This window comes from Oncorhynchus clarkii, chromosome 25 (genome assembly GCF_045791955.1).
Source record: "Oncorhynchus clarkii lewisi isolate Uvic-CL-2024 chromosome 25, UVic_Ocla_1.0, whole genome shotgun sequence".
NCBI lineage: Eukaryota > Metazoa > Chordata > Actinopteri > Salmoniformes > Salmonidae > Oncorhynchus > Oncorhynchus clarkii.
The window spans coordinates 38636024-38661969 of NC_092171.1; the positions used below are offsets into that span (position 1 = coordinate 38636024).

At 42.3% G+C, this 25946-nt stretch overlaps 1 protein-coding gene across 1 annotated transcript in view; it reads right to left on the reverse strand.

Moving 5' to 3' along the window:
* LOC139383366 (neurexin-3a-like) overlaps window positions 1-25946 on the reverse strand; it is a 599057-nt gene extending 573111 nt beyond the window's left edge. Inside the window, exons 1-3 of the mRNA XM_071127881.1 lie at window positions 25241-25946; window positions 15120-15137; window positions 14804-14833 (exon numbers count right to left, since the gene is read on the reverse strand). Of these exons, the coding sequence (XP_070983982.1) occupies window positions 14804-14833; window positions 15120-15137; window positions 25241-25946 (754 nt within the window). The remainder of the gene's footprint in view (window positions 1-14803; window positions 14834-15119; window positions 15138-25240) is intronic.

A 25946-nucleotide genomic window follows, 5' to 3' on the forward strand; every position in this document is an offset into this window, starting at 1 on the left:
TGCGACGGGTTTTGAACCCGTTGATTGTTTGTTCTGATTCTGGTTTTTATTATTAAACTGCTCCGTTGGAAACACAGTTTTTCACTCTGCTGCGCCTGACTTCTCTGCCGCCAGTACGCACCCCTTACAACGGTGGGAGACAGTTACACTGCACCTGCTTCCTGCTTACCAACTCAAACCACGGAAGCAGCAGGAAAGTTGGAAATCTCTCAGACGGTCGACGAACAAGGGTACCTTCTATGTCAACACCATGACCAGCTGGCTCAACTGGGGATGGCCGTGGAAGAGGTTCTCCACAGTCTGCAGCATCTCAAACACCCCCGAGAGACGTTGCAGCCCAGTATCGAAGGATTCTCTGGATCTACCCAACGGGCGCATGCAGAAACCCGCTCTGCTCAGCGATGCCCGTCTATCCCTCCAGGATAAATACGACGAGAACAGCATCCAGATGCCGCGGCTTCCTCCTTCAGTGCTCTCTCTATTTTTTACACCATTTGGGAGCAGTTATAACATTTCAGATAAAAAATATAGTGATTAATAGGTAAGATCGTTTAGTCAGCCATTACTAGCCGACTGGGCACACAGGGCATGTGCCCAGGGGCCCCTTGGTGTTGTTAGTCCCTCTCAATCAGATATCATTAACATGGCGTAATGAAGTCATGAAACAATTTGTAAAAATTTCAGGACATTATCTTTAAAACGGCAACATTTCTTCTATGAAATCTTGATTAGGACCCCCCAAAAAAGGCTAGAGGCTGACCTGTGTCACACACAATGTGTAAATATATATATAACTATATACAGTGGGGAGAACAAGTATTTGATACACTGCCGATTTTACAGGTTTCGGCAGTGTATCAAATACTTGTTCTCCCCACTGTATATAGTTATATATATATTTATTTGTATCACAAGCTTCGTAAACAACAGGTGTAGACTATCATTGAAACACTTACTTAAGGGTCCTTGAGGGAGAGAGAGGGAGAGAGGTATGAATAGACAAATATCAAATAGACAAATATCAAATAGACAAATAGACAAATAGACAAATAGACAAATAGACAAATATCAAATAGACAAATAGACAAATAGACAAATAGACAAATAGACAAATATCAAATAGACAAATACCAAATAGACAAATAGACAAATACCAAATAGACAAATAGACAAATAGACAAATAGACAAATATCAAATAGACAAATACCAAATAGACAAATAGACAAATACCAAATAGACAAATACCAAATAGACAAATAGACAAATAGACAAATAGACAAATATCAAATAGACAAATAGACAAATATCAAATATCAAATAGACAAATACCAAATAGAGAAATATCAAATAGACAGTTACAGCAGCAGGTAAACTTTTGATTCGCTGTTTAAAAGTCTTGTTTCGAAGTCTCATAGCTCAGGGGTAAAATGATGTACTGTGTCGTACTCACCACCCTCTGAGGGCCCAAATCTTTTCAGACTCCTGTGGGGGGGAAGAGTAGCCTGACAAATCACGCTAAATTCAGCTGCTCTGTCGTTCGCTACGTACTTGAGTCTGAAATATACATCACTGGCGTTATTTGTGATGATAAGGGTCGCGAGGAGCGTTGTACAGTTGTCAGCCATCGGATTGTCTCCATCTAATCAGAGCATCAAAGCCAACGACACATTTTCAAATGGTCGCTTCTGGCTCTGACCCAAACCATCAGTTTCTGGACCAATTGGATGGCCCCAATTGTGTTTGCGTCGGGTCGGGGATGTACTCAGATCCAGACTTATTATGGAGAAGAAACTAACGTCCCTGGGTGTGGCGTTTATCATCACCAGGAATCTGGGAAGCCAGGCAAGGGGAAGATTCGCCGTCATGCCCTCTTCACAACTGTGTTGGTGTCTGTAGACCACGTTAATTCCTTAGTGATGTGGACACCGGGGAAATTGAAGCTCTCGGGCCCGTCGATGTGGAGGTGGGCCCTGTGTTGAAGGTCAGCGTGGCGGAGGTGTTGTTGCCTACGCTCAACACCTGGTGGCGGCCCGTCATGATGTCCAGGATCCTGTTGCAGAGGGAGGTGTTTAGTCCCAGGGTCCTTAGCTTAGTGATGAGCTTGGAGGGGACTATGGTGTTGAATGCTGAGCTGTAATCAGTGTGTGTGTGTGTGTGTGTGTGTGTGTGTGTGTGTGTGTGTGTGTGTGTGTGTGTGTGTGTGTGTGTGTGTGTCCGTGTGTGTGTCCGTGTGTGTGTCCGTGTGTGTGTGTGTGTCCGTGTGCGTGCGTGAGAGTGTGTGAGAGAAGAGAGAGTCCCAGACCCAGTACTGATCAGCATTTGATTATTAATGTCTCCTCAAGGTTAACAAGAAGAGAGAGTCCCAGACCCAGTACTGATCAGCATTTGATTATTAATGTCTCCTCAAGGTTAGCAAGAAGAGAGAGTCCCAGACCCAGTACTGATCAGCATTTGATTATTAATGTCTCCTCAAGGTTAGCAAGAAGAGAGAGTCCCAGACCCATTACTGATCAGCATTTGATTATTAATGTCTCCTCAAGGTTAGCAAGAAGAGAGAGTCCCAGACCCAGTACTGATCAGCATTTGATTATTAATGTATCCTCAAGGTTAGCAAGAAGAGAGAGTCCCAGACCCAGTACTGATCAGCATTTGATTATTAATGTCTCCTCAAGGTTAGCAAGAAGAGAGACGTCCTTAATGCAATCAAACATGATTAGATAATTAGCATACAATTTGCATAATGTCTCTGCAATTCATTACCCAGTGAGTGAGTTCATCTCTGTCCCCTGAGAACATCAATCAATCTCCTCTCCTCTCCTCACCACAGAAAGAGCAAACACACACACACACACACACACACACACACACACACCACAGACACAGAGGTGCGTACATGTCTGTCTCTGTGTCCCCTCTCTACCCAACCTGTCTCTATGTTCCTTCTCTACCCAGCCTGTCTCTCTGTCCCCTCTCTACCCAGTCTGTCTATATGTCCCCTCTCTACCCATGCTGTCTATATGTCCCCTCTCTACCCAGCCTGTCTATATGTCCCCTCTCTACCCAGCCTGTCTCTCTGTCCCCTCTCTACCCAGCCTGTCTCTGTGTCCCCTCTCTACCCAGCCTGTCTCTATGTCCCCTCTCTACCCAGCCTGTCTCTATGTCCCCTCTCTACCCAGCCTGTCTCTATGTCCCCTCTCTACCCAGCCTGTCTCTATGTCCCCTCTCTACCCAGTCTGTCTCTATGTCCCCTCTCTACACAGTCTGTCTCTACGTCCCCTCTCTACCCCTGACAAAAGGAAACACTAACATAAAGTATCTTAATAGGGCATTGTGCCACAACGAGCCAGAACGTCTTAAATGAACCCTAGCATAGATTCTACAAGTGTCTGGAACTCTATCGGAGGGATGCAACACCATTCTTCCAGGAGAAATTCCATAATTTGGTGTTTTGTTAATGGTGGTGGAAAGCACTGTCTCAGGAGTGGCTTCTGATCTCCCATAAGTGTTCAACTGGGTTGAGATCTGGTGACTGAGACGTCCATGGCATATGGTTTTCATCATTTTCCTGCTCGTCAAACCATTCAGTGACCACTCTTGCTTGACCTGTGGATTTGAGGGGGTTATTGTCATCCTAAAGAGCCATTGACACAGAGGCCAAAGTAATGTAATCTCTCTCTCTCTCTCTCATGGCTGCATTACAGCATCAGTCAGTCAACCATAGAAAAGACAACTGTCCACAATCACACTACTACCAGTTTCACTCTGCTATGATAACAGAACATTCACTGACATTCACACATTACACAATGCAGACATATTGCCTTTAAGTAATATAATAATAATAATATGTATTGTATTTATCCAACGCAACATGCATACTGTATATTTACCACTTTACAGCACCTTGAAGAGGAACTGACAGTGTTTTAAATACTTTGCAGATATGAAACAAACAAGACAATCATAATATCAGTTAAAAATATCAACTATTGCTTCAAAACCAACTTTATCAGGTTTTAAAATATATTATATTTGACTCAGCGTTCCATGACACTAAGACATTGTTGTCGTAATAGATGGATACAGTTCATTGCATGGTTCATATAGTTCACCAATATATTTCTTGAAGGGTCCCAAAAAATATTGCTATCAGGTTGTAAATCACAGCTGGTCTGGTACATTGGTTGCTGCCTCCACACAGTGATGCAGTTTCAGTTTCAATGACTCAATATTTTTAACAAAAATGGAGGACCCTACTAATGTTAACACAAACAAACAAAGGGCAATAATCACAAGTCAGTCTTCACGTGGATAATTTGCTAGGGCACCAAGTGTCAAACAAAAGGCCCGTGGGCCAAAAATAGGAAATTCAAGCAAGTCAACAGTTAAGTCAACAGTTAAGTCATCTACTTTATGAAATTACAGCCTGTTGCACTCGCCTCTGTGAACTCAACTTCAATTGCTTTCGTGTGTCCCGTTTACAAAGCGCATCTTAGGGAAAGTGTACAGACACATGCCACAGTCCCAACTAGGCTACTAAAATGTTGCAGTCTGGCTCGAAAACTTGACAATGAATAACCCCAAAAAACCAAACCTGCAACAAAATACCAGGCAAAGAAGAAACGTGTAGGCCTGTTACAGCAACATTTGAGCAGTAGGCTGGCTCCACAATTATAATACATTTTGAGTGCTCCACAGCAATTCTGCATTCGACTGCACCAGTGATCCATGCTGTGAAAAAATATGAAAAACATGTTTTAAGTTTAAAGTTACAACAAATACAGCTACATTTCCGTTATTAAATACATTTTGATTAGCAGCAAAGGCTGGACAAATATTAAGTATCTCTTATTTTGTTTTAATATGTCAAAATGCTATGTACAGCATCTTATGTACAGCACCATAAGTGGACATTATAAAGTGCCATATGTTTTATAATAAAACAATTGCCTGTTTAGGTCGCTGATGCAATTGTCTTTGTAAAAACAAATAGTCTCTGTCAGGCCCACAAATGTGTTGTATTTTTTCAATCTGGCCTGTGGCTTGATTGAGTTTGACACCCTTAGGCTAGTGTATCTATTTACGTAGCTAGCAATTTTTGGGGGGCAAGCTAAAAACACGGAGCCAAACATTAGCTAGCTAACTAGCTGCTCGGTGGATGTGATGTCATTGGAGGAGTGGGTGAGTGACTGACTTTTCCCCTTAAGATTGATTTACGGTGGCTACAGCAAGAGGTGCAAGTGTCATTTTGGTTAGCTAGCAAGAAATGTGAATTGTTTGCTAGCTAGCTATGCTGAACGTGAACGATTCTTATCCACAGATAGCATATCTCTTCGTTGTCAATCAAACGTATTTGGCATCGATCAAATGGGCAGGCAAGTTCCATTTCAGTTGTCAAAACGGGGATTGGGAGAAGCGTGTATTCACAGACAAGCTGCACAAGGAGGAGCAGGCTACAATTCCCCGTTGTTTCAATGCAATTTTGATGGCCAACTAGGCCGTCAATGTAAATAAGAATTTGTTTATAACTGACTTGCCTAGTTAAATAAACAAATAAAATAAAGTTTGTAATGGTTTATCTAATGTTTGCTCATTCGATTTTTAGCTCAAAGTGAACGATGACAGGCCCAACTGCCTGCAAACACACAGTCCAGTTCAAAGTGAATGATGGCAGGTCCTACTGCCTGTAAACACACAGTCCAGTTCAAAGTGAACGATGACAGGCCCTACTGCCTGTAAACACACAGTCCAGTTCAAAGAGAATAATGGAAGGCCCAACTCATTGAACACCACAGTATGTGTCATAATACCCATAAAACCTAGTGTTCGAACGGGGAAATGGTTCCAATAGTTTTTTCTTTTAGAAACACTAACAATAAGGACTGTGTTCCGTGTAGGCTTTCCCTTTCGTGATGTTTTGATAACTGTGTAAATCTCTCTAGGACAAGGTGACTTTTATCAATATATTCCCCTGTATTTACTCCCCAAAAATGCTATGGTAATTAGCTGCTAACGTGGAACTACAAATGCCATGGTGGTCTTGATGAGACTGCCGAATCGAGGTAAAGTCAAGAATCTCTGGATGAACTATCTGATAGTCGCCAAATGTAGTAATTAATAAATTGGCTACATTTCTTTAAAATTGATAATTCTGTGAACTGTCTTGTGCAAGTTTTAAATTGACACAATGCCTGTCAGCTAGAGATGACGTGCATTAGCTTGTATAACATCTACTTTGATGCTAGTTGGCATTTTCAAATCCGAAAGAGATTTACATGGTTATGAAAACACCATGCCAGGGTAAACCTACGCCAAATACAGACCTTATTTGAGGTGTTTCAAAAATTAATTTGGGGAAAATTAATGGTGCAAAAACGACTGAAACCATTTCCGACTTGCAACAAAAAGCGAGTGCATACAGGTTCGCATTTTTGGCCTCAGTGGGAATTGAACCCACAACCCTCTCAATGATAACACCATGATCTTACCAACAGACACACAGGTCCAGAACCAGAGTCTGTAATGGTACGTATGACATAGTTATAGGGTGCCTGTGAGAGGAGGGTAGAACTGTGCCCTCTATATGAAACCAGATGAATGTAATCTTTCCCTGACCTCAGCACTGTCAGAGCAGTTAAGACATATTGAAATCTATCCTGACAAAGCTTATAGAGAATTATAACACAACATGAATCACACCACAGCCTGCTGGTGCTGGGAAACTGTCAGAGGAGAGGGAGAGAAGGGGGGAAGAGGAGAGAGGGGCAAGAGGAGACAGGGGGGGAAGAGAAGAGAGGGGGAAGAGGAGAGAGGGGGGAAGAGAAGAGAGGGGAAGAGGAGACAGGGGGGAAGAGAAGAGAGGGGGAAGAGGAGAGAGAGGGAAGAAGAGAGGGGGGAAGAGGAGAGAGAGGGGAAGAGGAGAGATCTGTCTGTCTGTCTGTCTCTTGCTCTCTCAATTCAATTTCAATTCAATTTCAATTCAAGGGCTTTATTGGCGTGGGAAACATATGTTTACATTGCGAAAGCAAGTGAGGTAGATAATAAATAAAAGTAAAATAAACAATAAAAATGTACAGTAAACATTACATTCAAAGAAGTTCCAAAAGACGAAAGAAATGTCAAATGTCATATTATGTCTATATGTTGTAACAAATAGTTAAAGTAAAAAATGGAAAATAAATAAATATGGGTTGTATTTACAATGGTGTTTGTTCTTCACTGGTTGCCCTTTTCTTGCGGCAACAGGTCACACATATTGCTGCTGTGATGGCACACTGTGGCATTTCACCCAGTAGATGTGGGAGTTTATCAAAACTGGGTATGTTTTCGAAATTCTTTGTGGGTCTGTGTAATCTGAGTTAAAAAGCTCAGTTTCCACCTCATTTTGTGGGCAGTGAGCACATAGCCTGTCTTCTCTTGAGAGCCATGTCTGCCTACGGCGACCTTTCTCAATAGCAAGGCTATGCTCACTAAGTCTGTACATAGTCAAAGCGTTCCTTAAGTTTTGGTTAGTCACAGTGGTCAGGTATTCTGCCACTGTGTCCTCTCTGTTTAGTGTCAGTCACAGTGGTCAGGTATTCTGCCACTGTGTCCTCTCTGTTTAGGGTCAGTCACAGTGGTCAGGTATTCTGCCACTGTGTCCTCTCTGTTTAGGGTCAGTCACAGTGGTCAGGTATTCTGCCACTGTCCTCTCTGTTTAGGGTCAGTCACAGTGGTCAGGTATTCTGCCACTGTGTCCTCTCTGTTTAGGGTCAGTCACAGTGGTCAGGTATTCTGCCACTGTGTCCTCTCTGTTTAGGGTCAGTCACAGTGGTCAGGTATTCTGCCACTGTGTCCTCTCTGTTTAGGGTCAGTCACAGTGGTCAGGTATTCTGCCACTGTGTCCTCTCTGTTTAGGGTCAGTCACAGTGGTCAGGTATTCTGCCACTGTGTCCTCTCTGTTTAGGGACAAATAGCATTTTAGTTTACTCAGTTTGACCATTTTTTTCATTTTTTTCCAATGTGTCAAGTAATGAGTTCTTTTTGAGTTCTCATGATTTTGGTCTAATTGTGCTGCTGCCCTGGGGCTCTGTGGGGAGTGTTTGTGTTTGTGAACAGAGCCCCAGGACTAGCTTGCTTAGGGGACTCATCTCCAGGTTCATCTCTCTGTAGATGATGGCCTTGCTTACGGAAGGTTTGGGAATCGCTTCATTTTAGGTTGTAGAATTTAACAGCTCTTTTCTGGATTTTGATAATTAGTGGGAAGCGGCCTAATTCTGCTCAGCATGCATTATTTGGTGTTTTACGTTGTACATGGAGGATATTTTAGCAGAATTCTGCATGCGGAGTCTCAATTTGGTGTTTGTCCCATTGTATGAATTCTTGGTTGGTGAGAGGACCCCAGACCTCACAACCATAAAGGGCATTGGGTTCTATAACTGATTCAAGTATTTTTAGCCAGATGCTAATTGGTATGATGAATTTTATGTTCCTTTTGATGGCATAGAAGGCCCTTCTCAGCATAAACATCAGCGCCCTTACCTGTGGCGCTGATGTTTAGGCCGAGGTATGTATAGTTTTTTATGTGCTGTAGGGCAACAGTGTCTAGATTGAATTTGTATTTGTGGTCCTGGCAACTGGACCTTTTTTGGAACGCCATTATTTTTGTCTTCCTGAGATGTACTGTCTGGGCCCAGGTCTGGTAGAATCTTTGCAGATGATCTAGGTGCTGCTGTAGGCCCTCCTTGGTTGGTGACAGAAGCACCAGATCATCAGCAAACAGTAGACATTTGACTTCAGATTCTAGTAAGGTGAGGCTGGGTGCTGCACTGTCTCTCTCTCTCCTTCTGTGATTCCATCTATGTCTTCCTGTATCCTGTGTTGGATGCAAATAGAGCCGGAATGGAGATCCTGTCTGCTTAACAGGAGCTGACAGGGGGGCTGATGGGTAATAATGTCTGCCTTCTCGTGGGGAGATTAAACACAGGAAGCAGGAAGTAAGACAGACAGGAGAATGGAGGGAAGCATAGATGGAAGAGGAGTGGGGAATGAAAGGGAGGAGGAGGAGGGAAGGAGAGAGAGGATGAGTAGGGAAGATGAGTAGGGAAGGAGAGAGGGGGGAGGAGGAGGGAAGGGGAGAGAGAGGAGGAGGAGGGAAGGAGAGAGAGAGGAGGAGGAGGGAAGGAGAGAGAGAGGAGGAGGAAGAAATGAGAGAGGGAAGAGGAGTGAGGAAGGAGAGGGAGGATGAGGAGGGAAGGAGAGAGAGGAGGAGTAGTGAAGATGAGAAGGGAAGGAGAGAGAGAGGAGGAGGGAAGGAGAGAAAGAGGAGGAGGAGGGAAGGAGAGAGGGAAGCGGAGGAGGGAAGAAGAGGGAGGAGGAGGGAAGTAGATAGAGGAGGAGTAGGGAAGATGAGTATGGAAGGAGAGAGAGAGGAGGAGGAGGGAAGGAGAGAGGGAAGAGGAGGAGGGAAGGAGAGAGAGGAGGAGTGGGGAAGATGAGTAGGGAAGGAGAGAGAGAGGAGGAGGAGGGAAGAAGAGAGAGAGGAGGAGGAGGGAAGGAGAGAGAGAGGAGGAAGAGGGAAGGAGAGAGGGATTCAGTCAGCATAGGGGGAAGATGTTGATAAAACACTGGGGTTTAGTGTACCTCTCTGGGTTTCCATTTGGGGTAGGGACAGGGAGTATTGCTATTTTCTTAATTGGGAAGAGAAGAGTACTGCTTATTATTGTAGGCCAATAGCATTCTATGACTCCACAGTCTGGTTTCCCTTACTAAAGAAAGTGACACTGCGTTTTAATTGATAATGTGACAGCTGGGCATTTCTTTGCTTTCAAGCTAATTTTATCCCTTGTGAATGTCCAGGGAGCTGTGAGGGTGTTACAGTGAAGTCGGTCAGAACAGAACAGAGGCAGCTAGCGCTTCACGTGCCTCTGGTTCATCAGTCTCTCACTGTAAAACAGTCACTATGGTGTGAACGTACAGGGTGGTTTGAAAACCACACACCTTTTTCAGGATACACATATCTCTCTGGTGTGTGCTCATAGCAGTTTTCCAAGAGGCCAATTGGTCGGACTCGGTCGTGCCTGCACATTTACCAACCCAAATTCCAAATGATTGTCTGCACATGAATCATTTTAAACAATCAAGGCTAAAGACTTGATTATGGCCCAAAACATGTGTTTTGTTCATGATAAAAGGACGTACAGAGATTTCATAAAGCAGGTTAGGCTTTATTAGAAGGTATATTCTGTCTTCTCGCAGGCAGCCAGCCATTCAGAGAGCCAGACACAGCCAGGATGTGTCCCAGTGGGGATCTCCCCAAGGTAGCCCCAATCCCAGGCCATGACTAAATCAGCATATGTGTGTGTGTGTGTGTGTGTGTGTGTGTGTGTGTGTGTGTGTGTGTGTGTGTGTGTGTGTGTGTGTGTGTGTGTGTGTGTGTGTGTGTGTGTGTGTGTGTGTGTGTGTGTGTTTGTGTGTCTGTGTGTGTGTGACAAACTAAAAATAGAACACATCTATTAAAGTGTGTGTCCCTGGTCAACTAACTGTGGCCTTCTCTCTCTCTCTCTCTCTCTCTCTCTCTCTCTCTCTAGATATATATTAATATCACTCTCTCTCTCTCTCTCTCTCTCTCTCTAGATATATATTAATATCACTCTCTCTCTCTCTCTCTAGATATATATTAATATCTCTCTCTCTCTCTCTCTCTCTCTCTCTCTCTCTCTCTCTCTCTCTAGATATATATTAATATCTCTCTCTCTCTCTCTCTCTAGATATATATTAATATCTCTCTCTCTCTCTCTCTCTAGATATATATTAATATCTCTCTCTCTCTCTCTAGATATATATTAATATCTCTCTCGCTCTCTCTCTCTCTCTCTCTCTCTCTCTCTCTCTCTCTCTCTAGATATATATTAATATCACTCTCTCTCTAGATATATATTAATATCACTCTCTCTCTCTCTCTCTAGATATATATTAATATCTCTCTCTCTCTCTCTCTCTCTCTCTCTAGATATATATTAATATCACTCTCTCTCTCTCTCACTCTCTCTCTCTCTCTCTCTCTCTCTCTAGATATATATTAATAACACTCTCTCTCTTTCACTTTCTCTCTCTCTTTCACTTTCTCTTTCTCTTTCTCTCTCCCTCTCTCTCTCTCTCTCTCTCTCTCTCTCTCTCTCTCTCTCTCTCTCTCTAGATATATATTAATAACACTCTCTCTCTCTTTCACTTTCTCTCTCTCTTTCACTTTCTCTTTCTCTTTCTTTCTCTCTCTCTCTCGCACGCTCGCTCTCTCTCTCTCCCCTCCATCTCACTCTATATCCCTAACTTCTCTCTTAAACTAACCCTCTGTCTACCCCTCCCTGTCCTCTCCATCCTCACCCCTCTGTCTACCCCTCCCTGTCCTCTCCATCCTCACCCCTCTGTCTACCCCTCCCTGTCCTCTCCATCCTCACCCCTCTCTCTATCCCTCCCTGTCCTCTCCATCCTCACCCCTCTCTCTACCCCTCCCTGTCCTCTCCATCCTCACCCCTCTGTCTACCCCTCACCGTCCTCTCCATCCTCACCCCTCTCTCTACCCCTCCCTGTCCTCTCCATCCTCACCCCTCTCTCTACCCCTCCCTGTCCTCTCCATCCTCACCCTTCTCTCTACCCCTCCCTGTCCTCTCCATCCTCACCCCTCTCTCTACCCTCCCTGTTCTCTCCATCCTCACCCCTCTCTCTACCCCTCCCTCTCCTCTATATCTCACAAGAGATGGATTAAATCATATTGCAGCACCACGTCATACATTGTACTCGTTAAAGTCAGACACTACATTGTATTTCAGGTATGAAAACAGACTGACCAAAAGCAGATTATCACATCCTAATCCACATAATCCACTTCAGACAATGGAGGAGAAACTGGTAAAATGGGAAAACATCATTCCTGAACATCATTCAAATATCTCCCAACCTATAGTCATCAAACTGAGAGCCTTGTCTTCCCAAAAAAACAAAAAAAAACAATCCAGTAATCCAGTAATCCTGTACTCAACATATTTACAGCTCCACTGCCTCCCTCACTCATTTAGACTCAGTCAGCCCTCTGTCTGTTTTACAACTTTAAATTAACGTTCATTTAATTAACTTGCTTAATCCAAGCACCCTTGTTGAGCTTCCATTAGGCAGGGGCCGATAAACACACAGAGAGGCAAACACAATACAGCAACTCACTGCATTACTCCAGGAGAGTGTTTCACTTTAGACTCCAGACCGTTGTTAGAACACACACAGCAATGTTTAACACACAGAGAAACACATGCAGTATTTGACATGACACTCACTCAATCTAGCCCAAGATTTCTTAAAAAGAGGACGAAGAAAGACTGATCTGTACCTTTGCTTTTAGCTAGGGGAGGAGGCGAGAAGAGGCCGTGTATCCACAGTGGCGGAAGAGGAGGAAGAGGAGGAGAGAAGAGGTTGTGTATCCACAGTGGCGGAAGAGGAGGAAGAGGAGGAGAGAAGAGGTCGTGTATCCACAGTGGCGGAAGAGGAGGATGAGGAGGATGAGGAGGAAGAGGAGGAGAGAAGAGGTCGTGTATCCACAGTGGCGGAGGAGAAGGAAGAGGAGGAAGAGGAGGAGAGAAAACCAACAGTGAATAGTTTGATGTGAAAGAATGCTCGATGAGTACAAAACACACATTAATATATTCATATTAACAAAATCAACACACAGTAGCAACTTGGCAGTGTAGTATAATCAGACCACACTACAGACCACACAGTCCTTCACACACTACACATTAACACACACACACACATACACACACACACACACAATCATGCATACACACATCATGCAGTACTCTAGGTTTATGTTAAAATCTGCATGCGAAAAAACAACTATTTCAGTTAGTTTGCATCTGAGATGGCAAATTACTCCTCTTTTGATATTGTTAATGTAACATTGTAACATGATATAACACTGATGTAACACTGTAACATGATGTAACAATGTAACATGATGTAACACTGTAACATGATGTAACACTGTAACATGATGTAACACTGATGTAACATTGTAACATGATGTAACACTGTAACATGATGTAATACTGTAACATGATGTAACACTGTAACATGATGTAACACTGTAAAATGATGTAACACTGTAACATGATGTAACACTGTAACATGATGTAACACTGTAAAATGATGTAACACTGTAACATCATGTAACACTGGTGTAACATTGTAACATGATGTAACACTGTAACATGATGTAACATTGTAACATGATGTAACACTGTAACATGATGTAACACTGTAACATGATGTAATACTGTAACATGATGTAACACTGTACCATGATGTAATACTGTAACATGATGTAACACTGTACATTGATGTAACACTGTAACATGATGTAACACTGTAACATGATGTAATACTGTAACATGATGTAACACTGTAACATGATGTAACACTGTAACATGATGTGACACTGTAACATGATGTAGCACTGTAAAATGATGTGACACTGTAAAATGATGTAGCACTGTAACATGATGTGACATGATGTAACACTGTAACATGATGTAATACTGTAACATGATGTAACACTGTAACATGATGTAATACTGTAACATGATGTAACACTGTACATTGATGTAACACTGTAACATGATGTAACACTGTAACATGATGTAACACTGTAACATGATGTAATACTGTAACATGATGTAACACTGTAACACTGTAACATGATGTAACACTGTAACATGATGTAACACTGTAACATGATGTAACACTGTAAAATTATGTAATACTGTAACATGATGTAACACTGTAACATGATGTAACACTGTAACATGATGTAACACTGTAACATGATGTAACACTGTAACATGATGTAACATGATGTAACACTGTAACATGATGTAACACTGTAACATGATGTAACACTGTAACATGATGTAACACTGTAACATGATGTAACACTGTAACATGATGTAACGCTGTAACATGATGTAACACTGTAACATGATGTAACACTGTAACATGATGTAATGCTGTAACATGATGTAACACTGTAACATGATGTAATACTGTAACATGATGTGACACTGTAACATGATGTAGCACTGTAAAATGATGTAACACTGTAAAATGATGTAGCACTGTAACATGATGTGACATGATGTAACACTGTAACATGATGTAATACTGTAACATGATGTAACACTGTAACATGATGTAACACTGTACATTGATGTAACACTGTAACATGATGTAACACTGTAACATGATGTAACACTGTAACATTATGTAATACTGTAACATGATGTAACACTGTAACACTGTAACATGATGTAACACTGTAACATGATGTAACACTGTAACATGATGTAATACTGTAACATGATGTAACACTGTAACACTGTAACATGATGTAACACTGTAACATGATGTAACACTGTAAAATAATGTAATACTGTAACATGATGTAACACTGTAACACTGTAACATGATGTAACACTGTAACATGATGTAACACTGTAACATGATGTAACACTGTAACACTGTAACATGATGTAACACTGTAACATGATGTAACACTGTAACATGATGTAACACTGTAACATGATGTAACACTGTAACATGATGTAACGCTGTAACATGATGTAACACTGTAACATGATGTAACGCTGTAACAATGTTATTAACATATAGAGGAACATTTGCATTTGTCATCTGAAGAGAACATTTTCGAAACATCACAAAAAAAACACACAAACACGCTGAAACAAATGATGGTGAGAAAAGAAGAGAGAGGCCTACCTTGCTCCGCCATCATCATATGTGAAAATCCTTTTAGGGAACGAACGAACGAGAGAAAGATGGAGAAAAAAGGAGAGAGAGAGAGAGAGAGAGCACTTCAGAACCTATTTTTCAAATACTATATAGGTACAGTATTGTGATGGCCCATATTTTCCCGTGAGAGAAAGTATAACATTTATTTAACTAGGCAAGTCAGTTAAGAACAAATTCTTATTTACAATGACGGTCTACTCCAGCCAAACCCTAACCCGGACGACGCTGGGCCAATTGTGCGCCGCCCTACGGGACTCCCAAACACGGCCGGTTGTGATACAACCTGGAATCGAACCAGGGTCTGTAGTGAGATTCAGTGCCTTAGACTTCTACACCACTACATAAGCTTCCCACAGCTTATGTAGCTTTCTGAAATAGTTTAACTTAAGAAGTAGCTATGTAGTAGTACAGACACATCTTTGTAGGAGTATTTCGGTTATAACAACATGACTGCCAAAAACACACCCAAAAATATTTTCCCCATCCTAAGAAATGCTATGTTTTTATTAGTACCATGTACAGATGTATGTAGGATCTTCATTTGATTGACAACTTTCCAATGCAAGAAATAAAAACATGTCTAGTGTATTAGAGATTTAAAAAGGGTTCTGAAGTTTGTAAGTTCCACTTAGATATTTTAGACTTGATTTATCAACCCCTACAAAAATGTACATTAATTATAATCCACATAATAATTCACATTTCCTGTTTCTCTGGGATAATGTTCAAGCTGTTGCAAACTGGCTCAAATTAAGATCCTACATCTGTATATAACAAGTGGTCAATGATTTTTATATTTCTAAGAGGAGATGGTTTTCCTCTGAAAAGTTACCTTGAATATTGTCGTTGACCTCTGGAAGAAGAAGAAAAAGAACAAAGAAGAAAAGAAAGAGTTACATCATTAGAATCCCTCTTATTTCATTGGCAGGAAGTCTATCACGTAAACGTAACACACCTGACACCTGACACACCTGACACCTGACACACCCAACACCTAACACAACTGACACACCTGACACACCTGACACCTGACACACCCAACACCTAACACACCTGACACCTGACACCTGACACACCCAACACCTAACACACCTGACACACCTGACACCTGACACACCCAACACCTAACACACCTGACACACCTGACATCTGACACACCTGACACCTGACACACCCAACACCTAACACACCTAACACACCTGACACACCTGACACCTGACACACCCAACACCTAACACACCTGACACCTGACACACCCAACACCTAACACACCTGACACACCTGACACACCTGACACCTGACACACCCAACACCTAACACACCTGACACCTGACACACCTGACACCTGACACACCCAACACCTAACACACCTGACACACCTGACACACCTGACACCTGACACACCCAACACCTAACACACCTGACACCTGACACCTGACACACCCAACACCTAACACACCTGACACACCCAACACCTAACACACCTGACACACCTGACACCTGACACACCTGACACCTGACACACCCAACACCTAACACACCTAACACACCTGACACCTGACACACCCAACACCTAACACACCTGACACCTGACACACCCAACACCTAACACACCTGACACACCTGACACACCTGACACCTGACACACCCAACACCTAACACACCTGACACCTGACACACCTGACACCTGACACACCCAACACCTAACACACCTGACACACCTGACACCTGACACACCCAACACCTAACACACCTGACACACCTGACACCTGACACCTGACACACCCAACACCTAACACACCTAACACACCTGACACACCTGACACCTGACACACCCAACACCTAACACACGTAACACACCTGACACCTGACACACCTGACACCTGACACACCCAACACCTAACACACCTGACACATCTGACACCTGACACACCTGACACACCTGATACCTGACACCTGACACACCTGACACACCTGACACCTAACACACCTGACACACCTGATACACCTGATACACCTGACACACCTGATACACCTGACACAACTGACACACCTAACACACCTGACACCTAACACACCTGATACCTGACACCTAACACACCTAACACACCTGACACCTAACACCTAACACACCTGACACACCTGACACACCTGACACTGTCCTGTTCATGGATATAGTGAGTGTATGTTACAGTAAAATATATTACATTGGAGGGAATATATTGTAGCGAGAGAGAACATCACTGTCATCATCTCATCTGTCCCATCCTGTGAAAGGGGATCATATCACCAGAACAGCCCTTTGACCCCCAAATACATCCAGAAAAACATTGAGGAAGCATATTTCTGCTTCAGTAACACTTACAGGTAAACAAACACACACACACACAGCTGGGACATAAATCTAAGCTAGCAGAAGCACCAGATCCCTGTTAGCAGGTGGTGAATTTATGATGAAGGCGTGTGAGTAGGAGTGAGAGAGGAGAGATGAGTGCTATTAATCCTCTCTGTCCCATACCTTTGGTTGTCTCTCTCTGCAGACACAAACTCTACCAAACAGACAACTGTCCTATTCATTAGAAGACCTCATACTTAGGAAGTTGCAATATTAAAACACTTCTGTACATGTCATGATAAACCTTTGACTTGTATCTAATGCCAGGAGCTTTTCCTGATCGGGTCATGTGATCAGGATACTTCATGTCCCATCTTGTCTTATTGGTTTTTAAAAAGCTGAGAGAACTCTCACACAGGCTGAGGATTAGAGCTTGGGAATTGGGTTGGATGGGTTGGATTTGAATCAGCTATGTTGTGCTAGGACAAACAAAACAAATTGTGCACCCCTTGTGGTCCCCAGGAACGGGTTTGGCGTCCCCAGGAACGAGTTTGGCGTCCCCAGGAACAAGTTTGGGGTCCCCAGGAACGAGTTTGGGAATTTGGCCATCGGTACCAGGCCAGTGCTGAGACAAGACAGCAGAGACACACCATTAAACAGACCGACAAGACATTTGTTTTAGGGGAAAAATACAAATGCAGGCAGGGCCAGTTCAAATGATTTAGCCATTTTTGATGCAGCGTCTTTTTCCATTGTTTTATAATTGAAACCTTGACAATATAATAACGTGAAAACTATTAAGATGAAATGGTAGCTTTGGTTCTCTCCCACCAATCTGTCTCAGTGTAAGTCTGCTGATTAGCACCGACCACAGGCAGTGATTAAGAAAGGAAATTATCACCAGTCTAATTGAGTCGGTCTCCATTAAAGGCTTCAGAGATGTGTTAGAGATTATTTTAAATCATTTCACGATCCAGATATTAGATATGTATTAGAGATGTAGAGATTCAACTCAAATTATTTTTACCAGACAGATATTACTTACGTATTAGTTATTAATTTAGTCACCGAGCAAATTCCATCTGCCTGAACATAGGACAAGCTGTTCAAATAGCACGCGTGTGCCTGCGTGCGTTTGTGCATGTGTGTGTGTGTGCCTGAGTGCGTGCGTACGTACATGTGTTTGTGAGTGTTCAATGTAATCTCCTCTAAATCTCCTCTTCAGAAGGGGTCCTCTAGTATTGTCTGGTATCAATAGAGTGTTGAAGCCCACAACGTAACCTCCTGACCGTGGCATTCAAATGGCTCAGTCCCAGGAGAGGACACTGAGGAATTAGCCAGATTAGAAAGAAGAAGGGTGTGTGGATGGTGTGAGAATGTGACGTGTGTGTGTGTGTGTCCCTCTTCATTTGTTTTTAATCTGACCTACTCTTAAAATGACAGACTATTTCTATAGTATTGTTTGGTTTTTCCCACCAGTGGACACACACACACACACACACACACACACACACACACACACACACACACACACACACACACACACACACACACACACACACACACACACACACACACACACACACACACACACACACACACACACACACGCGTCTAGTGAATAGGTTTGCGCTGAATGTTTTCTCTTCATTCTTCATTGAACTATTACGTAGCGGATACATGACCATTAGTCTCTACTAGGGCTGTGGTGGTCATGACATTTCGTCAGCCGGTGACTGTCAAATTACTGTCGGTCTCAAAGTAATTGACTGTTAATTAACATAAACACATTTAGCATCTCTTGGCGTCCACACATTCCACATTCTACATTTAAAAAAGTCTAACAAACCCATTTAATATAGCCTACACCTTCACAATAAATCCATGTAATATAGCCTACACCTTCACAATAAATCCATTTAATATAGCCTACACCTTCACAATAAATCCATGTAATATAGCCTACACCTTCACAATAAATCCATGTAATATAGCCTAGACCTTCACAATAAATCCATGTAATATAGCCTACACCTTCACAATAAATCCATTTAATATAACCTACACCTTCACAATAAATCAATTTAATAGAGCCTACACCTTCACAATAAACCCATTTAATATAGCCTACACCTTCACAATAAACCCATTTAATATAGCCTACACCTTCACAATAAATCCATGTAATATAGCCTACACCTTCACAATAAATCCATGTAATATAGCCTACACCTTCACAATAAATCAATGTAATATAGCCTACACCTTCACAATAAATCCATGTAATATAGCCTACACCTTCACAATAAATCCATGTAATATAGCCTACACCTTCACAATAAATCCATGTAATATAGCCTACACCTTCACAATAAACCCATTTAATATAGCCTACATCTTCACAATAAATCCATGTAATATAGCCTACACCTTCACAATAAATCCATGTAATATAGCCTACACCTTCACAATAAATCCATGTAATATAGCCTACACCTTCACAATAAACCCATTTAATATAGCCTACACCTTCACAATAAATCCATGTAATATAGCCTACACCTTCACAATAAATCCATGTAATATAGCCTACACCTTCACAATAAATCCATGTAATATAGCCTACACCTTCACAATAAATCCATGAATTATTTTTAGACAGATCTAAAGAGAAATGATAATGTGAAAATGTAGTGTATTTCAGAAGAACATAATAGCGTACTCTGAGTTGTCCTGATGTTAGGTCCTGATGTGGCTATGACATATGGCTGTGGGCTACACTAGTTCATTTAGCAGAAATTCCGTGCCATTATTTTTGAACAACTGAACAAAGCTGAACAAAAAAAAGAGCTGAATTAAAAATAAAGGATATTTTCTCCAAAGGATTTGAGGGTTGTGCACACATGCAGCTATTCTGTGTTGAGCAGTTAACAAATTAATAGGTACTCTTGTATGCTTAATTAAGAGTTATTCATATCATTTTAGTTGTTCTTCGAACGTTGGGCTATACAGTGGGGAGAACAAGTATTTGATACACTGCTGATTTTGCAGGTTTTCCTACTTACAAAGCATGTAGAGGTCTGTAATTTTTTATCATAGGTACACTTCAACTGTGAGAGACGGAATCTAAAACAAAAATGCAGAAAATCACATTGTATGATTTTTAAGTAATTAATTTGCATTTTATTTTTAGATTTTTAATACATTGTAAGGCTGCCTGATGCGACTCTAATGATAATTTGAAAAAAGTTGCTTGAAAGGCATGAGCTCAGCTTTGTTTTTTTTTGCGCAGGCTGTACACACTTCATCAGTCTCTGATTCACAATTTGACAAGAACTTGGTAATGCCTTGAATTTCCCTGCAATGCACCCCCCCCCCCCCCCCCAAAAAAAACATGCCTTTTGCGGCCAGTGGCTGTTGTTCCCTTCTCCCTGAGTGCTGCATGCTCGGACACACCTCTCACTCACAAGGCTCTCCATCACAGGCTACAAGTGAAGACAGACACTTCTAGGATGCAACTGCGTGTGTCCTTATCAAATTCCGAGGTGCATAATGAAGATATTGGAAGAACTGTCCACATTTACTTTTCATCAGCCAACAAGATGAGTAGGCCTTATGAACAGCGAAAGCACTAGCCTATGTCAATTTACTATACTCTATTGTTCAAAAGTTGTGTCACGCCCTGACCTTAGTAATCTTTGTTTTCTTTATTGTTTTGGTTAGGTCAGGGTGTGACATGGGTGATGTATGTGTTTTTGTACTGTCTAGGGGTTTTGTAGGTTTATGGGGTCATTTACTATCTAGGTGTTTATGTATGTCAATGGTTGCCTAGATTGGTTCTTAATTAGAGGCAGCTGTTTATCGTTGTCTCTAATTGGGAACCGTATTTAGGCAGCCATCTTCTTCGGGTAATTCGTGAGTTATTATCTATGTCTAGTTGCCTGTGTCGGCACTGGTTATATATAGCGTCACGGTCGTTTGTTGTTTTGTAAGTTTGATTTAGTGTTCTTCCTTCATTAAATATAGAAGATGTATTCATATCACACTGCGCCTTGGTCTCCTCTCTACGACGATCGTGACAAGTTGACCTATTCTATTCTGTGCGAGAAATAAATATTCCAAACACATTCGGGGACAGCTGTGGGATATGATAGATCCCAAAGTAATACAACCACTAGCATCAAACTTTTTAAGCAATGAACAGAACTGAATGTTTAAAATGTGATAAACTGTTAAGCTTACATCATAAGCACAGCAATGAGGCAGTGGGCATTATTCACAAGTGATAATATATAATTCACAAGTGATAGGCTAATACTGTCACCCATCAGACTATTCTTGATTTAATCTTGTCTTTACATATAATAAATAATAAATGTTGGAAATGCCATCCATGTAGGATATACTCATGTTGTAAAGATAAGAAATGTGCTTAATATTAGGAAAGTTGAGAAATAAATATAGTATGAAAAGCTGATGGTATCCTCCTCTTTTTAATAGAGGCCATCACTCTGTTTTCTCGTGCAATTGCATAGCCTATAGAAGTGTTTGATTAGATGTTCGATTACATAGTCTAGAAGCTTCAGTAATAATCTAGAAGCTTCAGTTATAGTCTAGAAGCTTCAGTAATAGTATAGAAGCTTCAGTTATAGTCTAGACGCTTCAGTAATAATCTAGAAGCTTCAATTATAGTCTAGAAGCTTCAGTTATAGTCTAGAAGCTTCAGTTATAGTCTAGAAGCTTCAGTAATAATCTAGAAGCTTCAGTAATAGTCTAGAAGCTTCAGTTATAGTCTAGAAGCTTCAGTTATAGTCTAGACGCTTCAGTAATAGTCTAGAAGCATCAGAAATAGTCTAGAAGCTTCAGTTATAGTCTAGGTGTTTCAGTATGTAGGACTATCCCAGATTGGTGACATAGGGTGAGTGGTGCGTTCTGTGGGCCTAGGAGTGAGTATCTGTGGTATGTGTGTGTGAATGTAGACTGTATTTACGTTTGTCTGAGTGTAGATTCTGTATTTACGATCCAGCAGTGTTATATTATATATTTAAAGCAGCAGCACCTTGGCACGCCGTCCACATAAATACGTCTCGGCCCCAGTAAAACGTTTTTAATTTTCCCATGATTGTCTGAGCTCCTTGTTCACAGCCGCAGCCCGCACACACACACACACACACACACACACACACACACACACACACACACACACACACACACACACACACACACACACACACACACACACACACACACACACACACACACAAACAAACACACACAGGTCCAGGCCCCGCCCCTGACTAAGCCTCCTATCAGCGGTCTGCAGCAAACAGCACAGACAGGGAAAGCAGTCATAAATCAGCTGGAGAAGAGCGTCTGCTGGCGGGTTGTAAATCAGGGTGAGACAGAACCTCACACGACCCAGGCCGTTGCAGCCCTGTCAAGCCTCGCTTCATGTAGCAGGGGGCCTGGTGATGGAGGACTGGGAGTGGAGGTCTGGAGGAAGCAAGGTGAGATATAGCATCTCTTGCTATCGATAGATAGATGGGCTTTTCCACTCGAGGTAAAACACTCAGACAAGGGGTTTTAACTTTGTCCATTACATACAGGTCAGCCATGTTCTTTTCTTTGCAGTCTTTCCTGAGGATTTGTCTGCAGTGAGAGAGAACCGGTCACCAGAGTTTGACACACAAACACACACACACACACACACACACACACACACACACACACACACACACACACACACACACACACACACACACACACACACACACACACACACACAAACACAGTTATACTCCCTCAATTCAATCATGGAAGGAAACCAAAGCAGCTTAAGGCCTAGATTCAATCAGATCAAGTGTTAACTGGCTATAGCCGACACTCGCTGTGTAAAGAGAGAAAACACTAACCCAGGGGTTCCCAAATGTTTTCACTCAGGCCCCCCTTCCAGCAATGCTATACATTTTGCAATGGCTAATGTGTATTCATGTAATATTTGAGTGACTAACAAAATCTAAGGGCAAAAAAAAAAGTTGGGGCTGGCATGGGTTATAAATATCTCTCTAAGGTTTGCGATAACTGACATGACAAGAGGAACTGATGATCCACTACCCAATTTGGAAATTGCACCTTGTACTTTCTACTATTACAACTTTCAAGAGTAAGTTGATTTATTTTATATTTTTTTCGGGGGGTGGGGGGGGCACTGCCTTGCAGCTTGGGAACCACCACTCTAACCTACTAAAGACACAGGGCAATAAGTAACAGGGAATATAAGAAATAGCATTACCCTCTAATAGCTCTGATTTTCTCACCGGATCTGAAATTAATTCATGGAAAAGCCAATGAATGGATTACTGTTGTTTCAGCGGACCTTAATAAATCATAAATTAATTTATTCACTCTCCGTTTAGAAATGAAAACGCCTTTCTTATGCTCCTTCCAAGAAATCATGCTCCTTCCAATTACTATGCTCCTTCCAATTACTATGCTCCTTCCAATTACTATGCTCCTTCCAATTACTATGCTCCTTCCAATAAATCATGCTCCTTCCAATTACTATGCTCCTTTCAATTACTATGCTCCTTCCAATTACTATGCTCCTTCCAAGAAATCATGCTCCTTCCAATTACTATGCTCCTTCCAAAAATCATGCTCCTTCCAATTACTATGCTCCTTCCAATTACTATGCTCCTTCCAATTACTATGCTCCTTCCAAGAAATCATGCTCCATCCAATTACTATGCTCCTTCCAATTACTATGCTCCTTCCAATTACTATGCTCCTTCCAATTACTATGCTCCTTCCAATTACTATGCTCCTTCCAATTACTATTTATAAAAATAATTTTGTTGTCTGACCATGAACAATACCTGCTGGGGAGGAGAAGAAGAGAAGATTGAGGAGAAGAGGAGATGGAAGAGAAAATGAGATGGAAGAGAAGAGGAGATGGAGGAGAAGAGGAGATGGAGGGTTGTGATTGAGTCAAAGCAGTTCCAGAATGTTCTGGAACACAAAAGGATGTGATTCTAACACCTGCCATTGCGTGATTGGGGAAGAAAAGGGCTCAGGAACCCCCTGTTCTCTCTATAGGCATCCTTATCAGTGCCTGCAGGGCGGCCCCAGGAACCTGAACCTCGGTGGCTAGCCATGCTGCTAACCGCGGATAGATTAGCACTCTACTTTTGCAACCACACAGGGATAATAACACACACTGAGTCAGAGAGATGACTGAGTCAACAACAAAGTCAGAACGTTTCAAAGTAAGTCCAAGAAGCCTTTGGAAAATCATAAAAATGATCTATTGACTAGGACGGAGGAAGGAAAGACATTAAGGTTCAAGACTAAACTTACAGTTATGGACATACTACACTAACGGGCACAAGGTTTAGACCTACTCATTCAAGGGTTTTTCTTTATTTTGTTGTGTTCTACATTGTCAAATAATAGTGAAGACATCAAAACTATGAAATGACACATGTGGAATCATGTAGTAACCAAAAAAGTGTTTAACAAATCAATGTTGATGTCTTCACTAATATTTGACAATGTAGAACACAACAAAATAAAGAAAAACCCTTGAATGAGTAGGTCTAAACCTTGTGCCCGTTAGTGTAGTATGTAAGTATGTAACTGTAAGTTTAGTCTTGAACCTTAATGTCTTTCCTTCCTCCGTCCTAGTCAATAGATCATTTTTATGATTTTCCAAAGGCTTCTTGGACTTACTTTGAAACATTCTGACTTTGTTGTTGACTCAGTCATCTCTCTGACTCTCTGAGTGTGTGTTATTATCCCTGTGTGGTTGGAAAAGAAGAGTGCTAAATTATCCACGGTTAGGAGCATGGTTAGCCAAGGAGGTGCAGGTTCCTGTGGCCGAACTGCAGGCACTGATAAGAATGCCTATATTTTGCCCGATAGCATAGGTAGACCCTCAGGAAAAGTAAAGGAAATTGAAATCAGATGGGTTTTTTTATATGTTTTTTTTAAGGGGTGGATCAGCTTAATATTGCGGAAAGAATGTTGCTTCCATCAATGTAATTGTCTGCATCATTGAAATCAGATATTACCTTCATTGCAGAAACAGCCCTTGTATTCTGTTTTGGAACAGTCACACAAAGGTTCCCCATCTACCACGGAGCAGCTCCCGCCATTCTCACACGGGTTCTCCGTACAGTGCCGGTCCGACTCCAGACGGACCCTGAGGCTGCTGAGGAGAACCGGTTCCGTGTTCCCATACTTCAGATCCATGATAGTTCCTCTGAAGGGCGGGGCGTCGCACGCTGTGGGCAGCGTGAGCGCCGAGGTGCGGATATCCAGCGGAACGCCACCCAGGAACAGGTCACTGATTATCTTCATGTGCTGGCGGCTACCTCCGGTGGGCCGCACCTCGTCCGCCTTGACCTGGCCGTCCAGCCCCAATACCGTCCGCAGGCCGTAGCGGCTCAGTGTGGCAAAGTGCCAGCTGCTATCATTAACTCTCTTGTCGGACACCACGGCGATATCGGCGCAGTCGATGCTGAAGCGCAGCTGCAACTTTCCCTCCACCACCATCAGCTGCAGGAAGTCGCAGTGGCCTCCGTCGTCGAAGTACAGTAGCAGCGCCGTGGACACGTCCGTCTTGAACTGGAAGCTGAGGTTGCTGCGCGTGCTGGCATCCCAGCGGAGGTAGCGGGCCCACTGGCCGGGGGCCCCGGTGAACTCCAGGCTCAGACACACACCCAGGAGCGCCAAGAGCATCAGCTGTAGTCTAGCAGCCAAGCCCAGAACATCCAT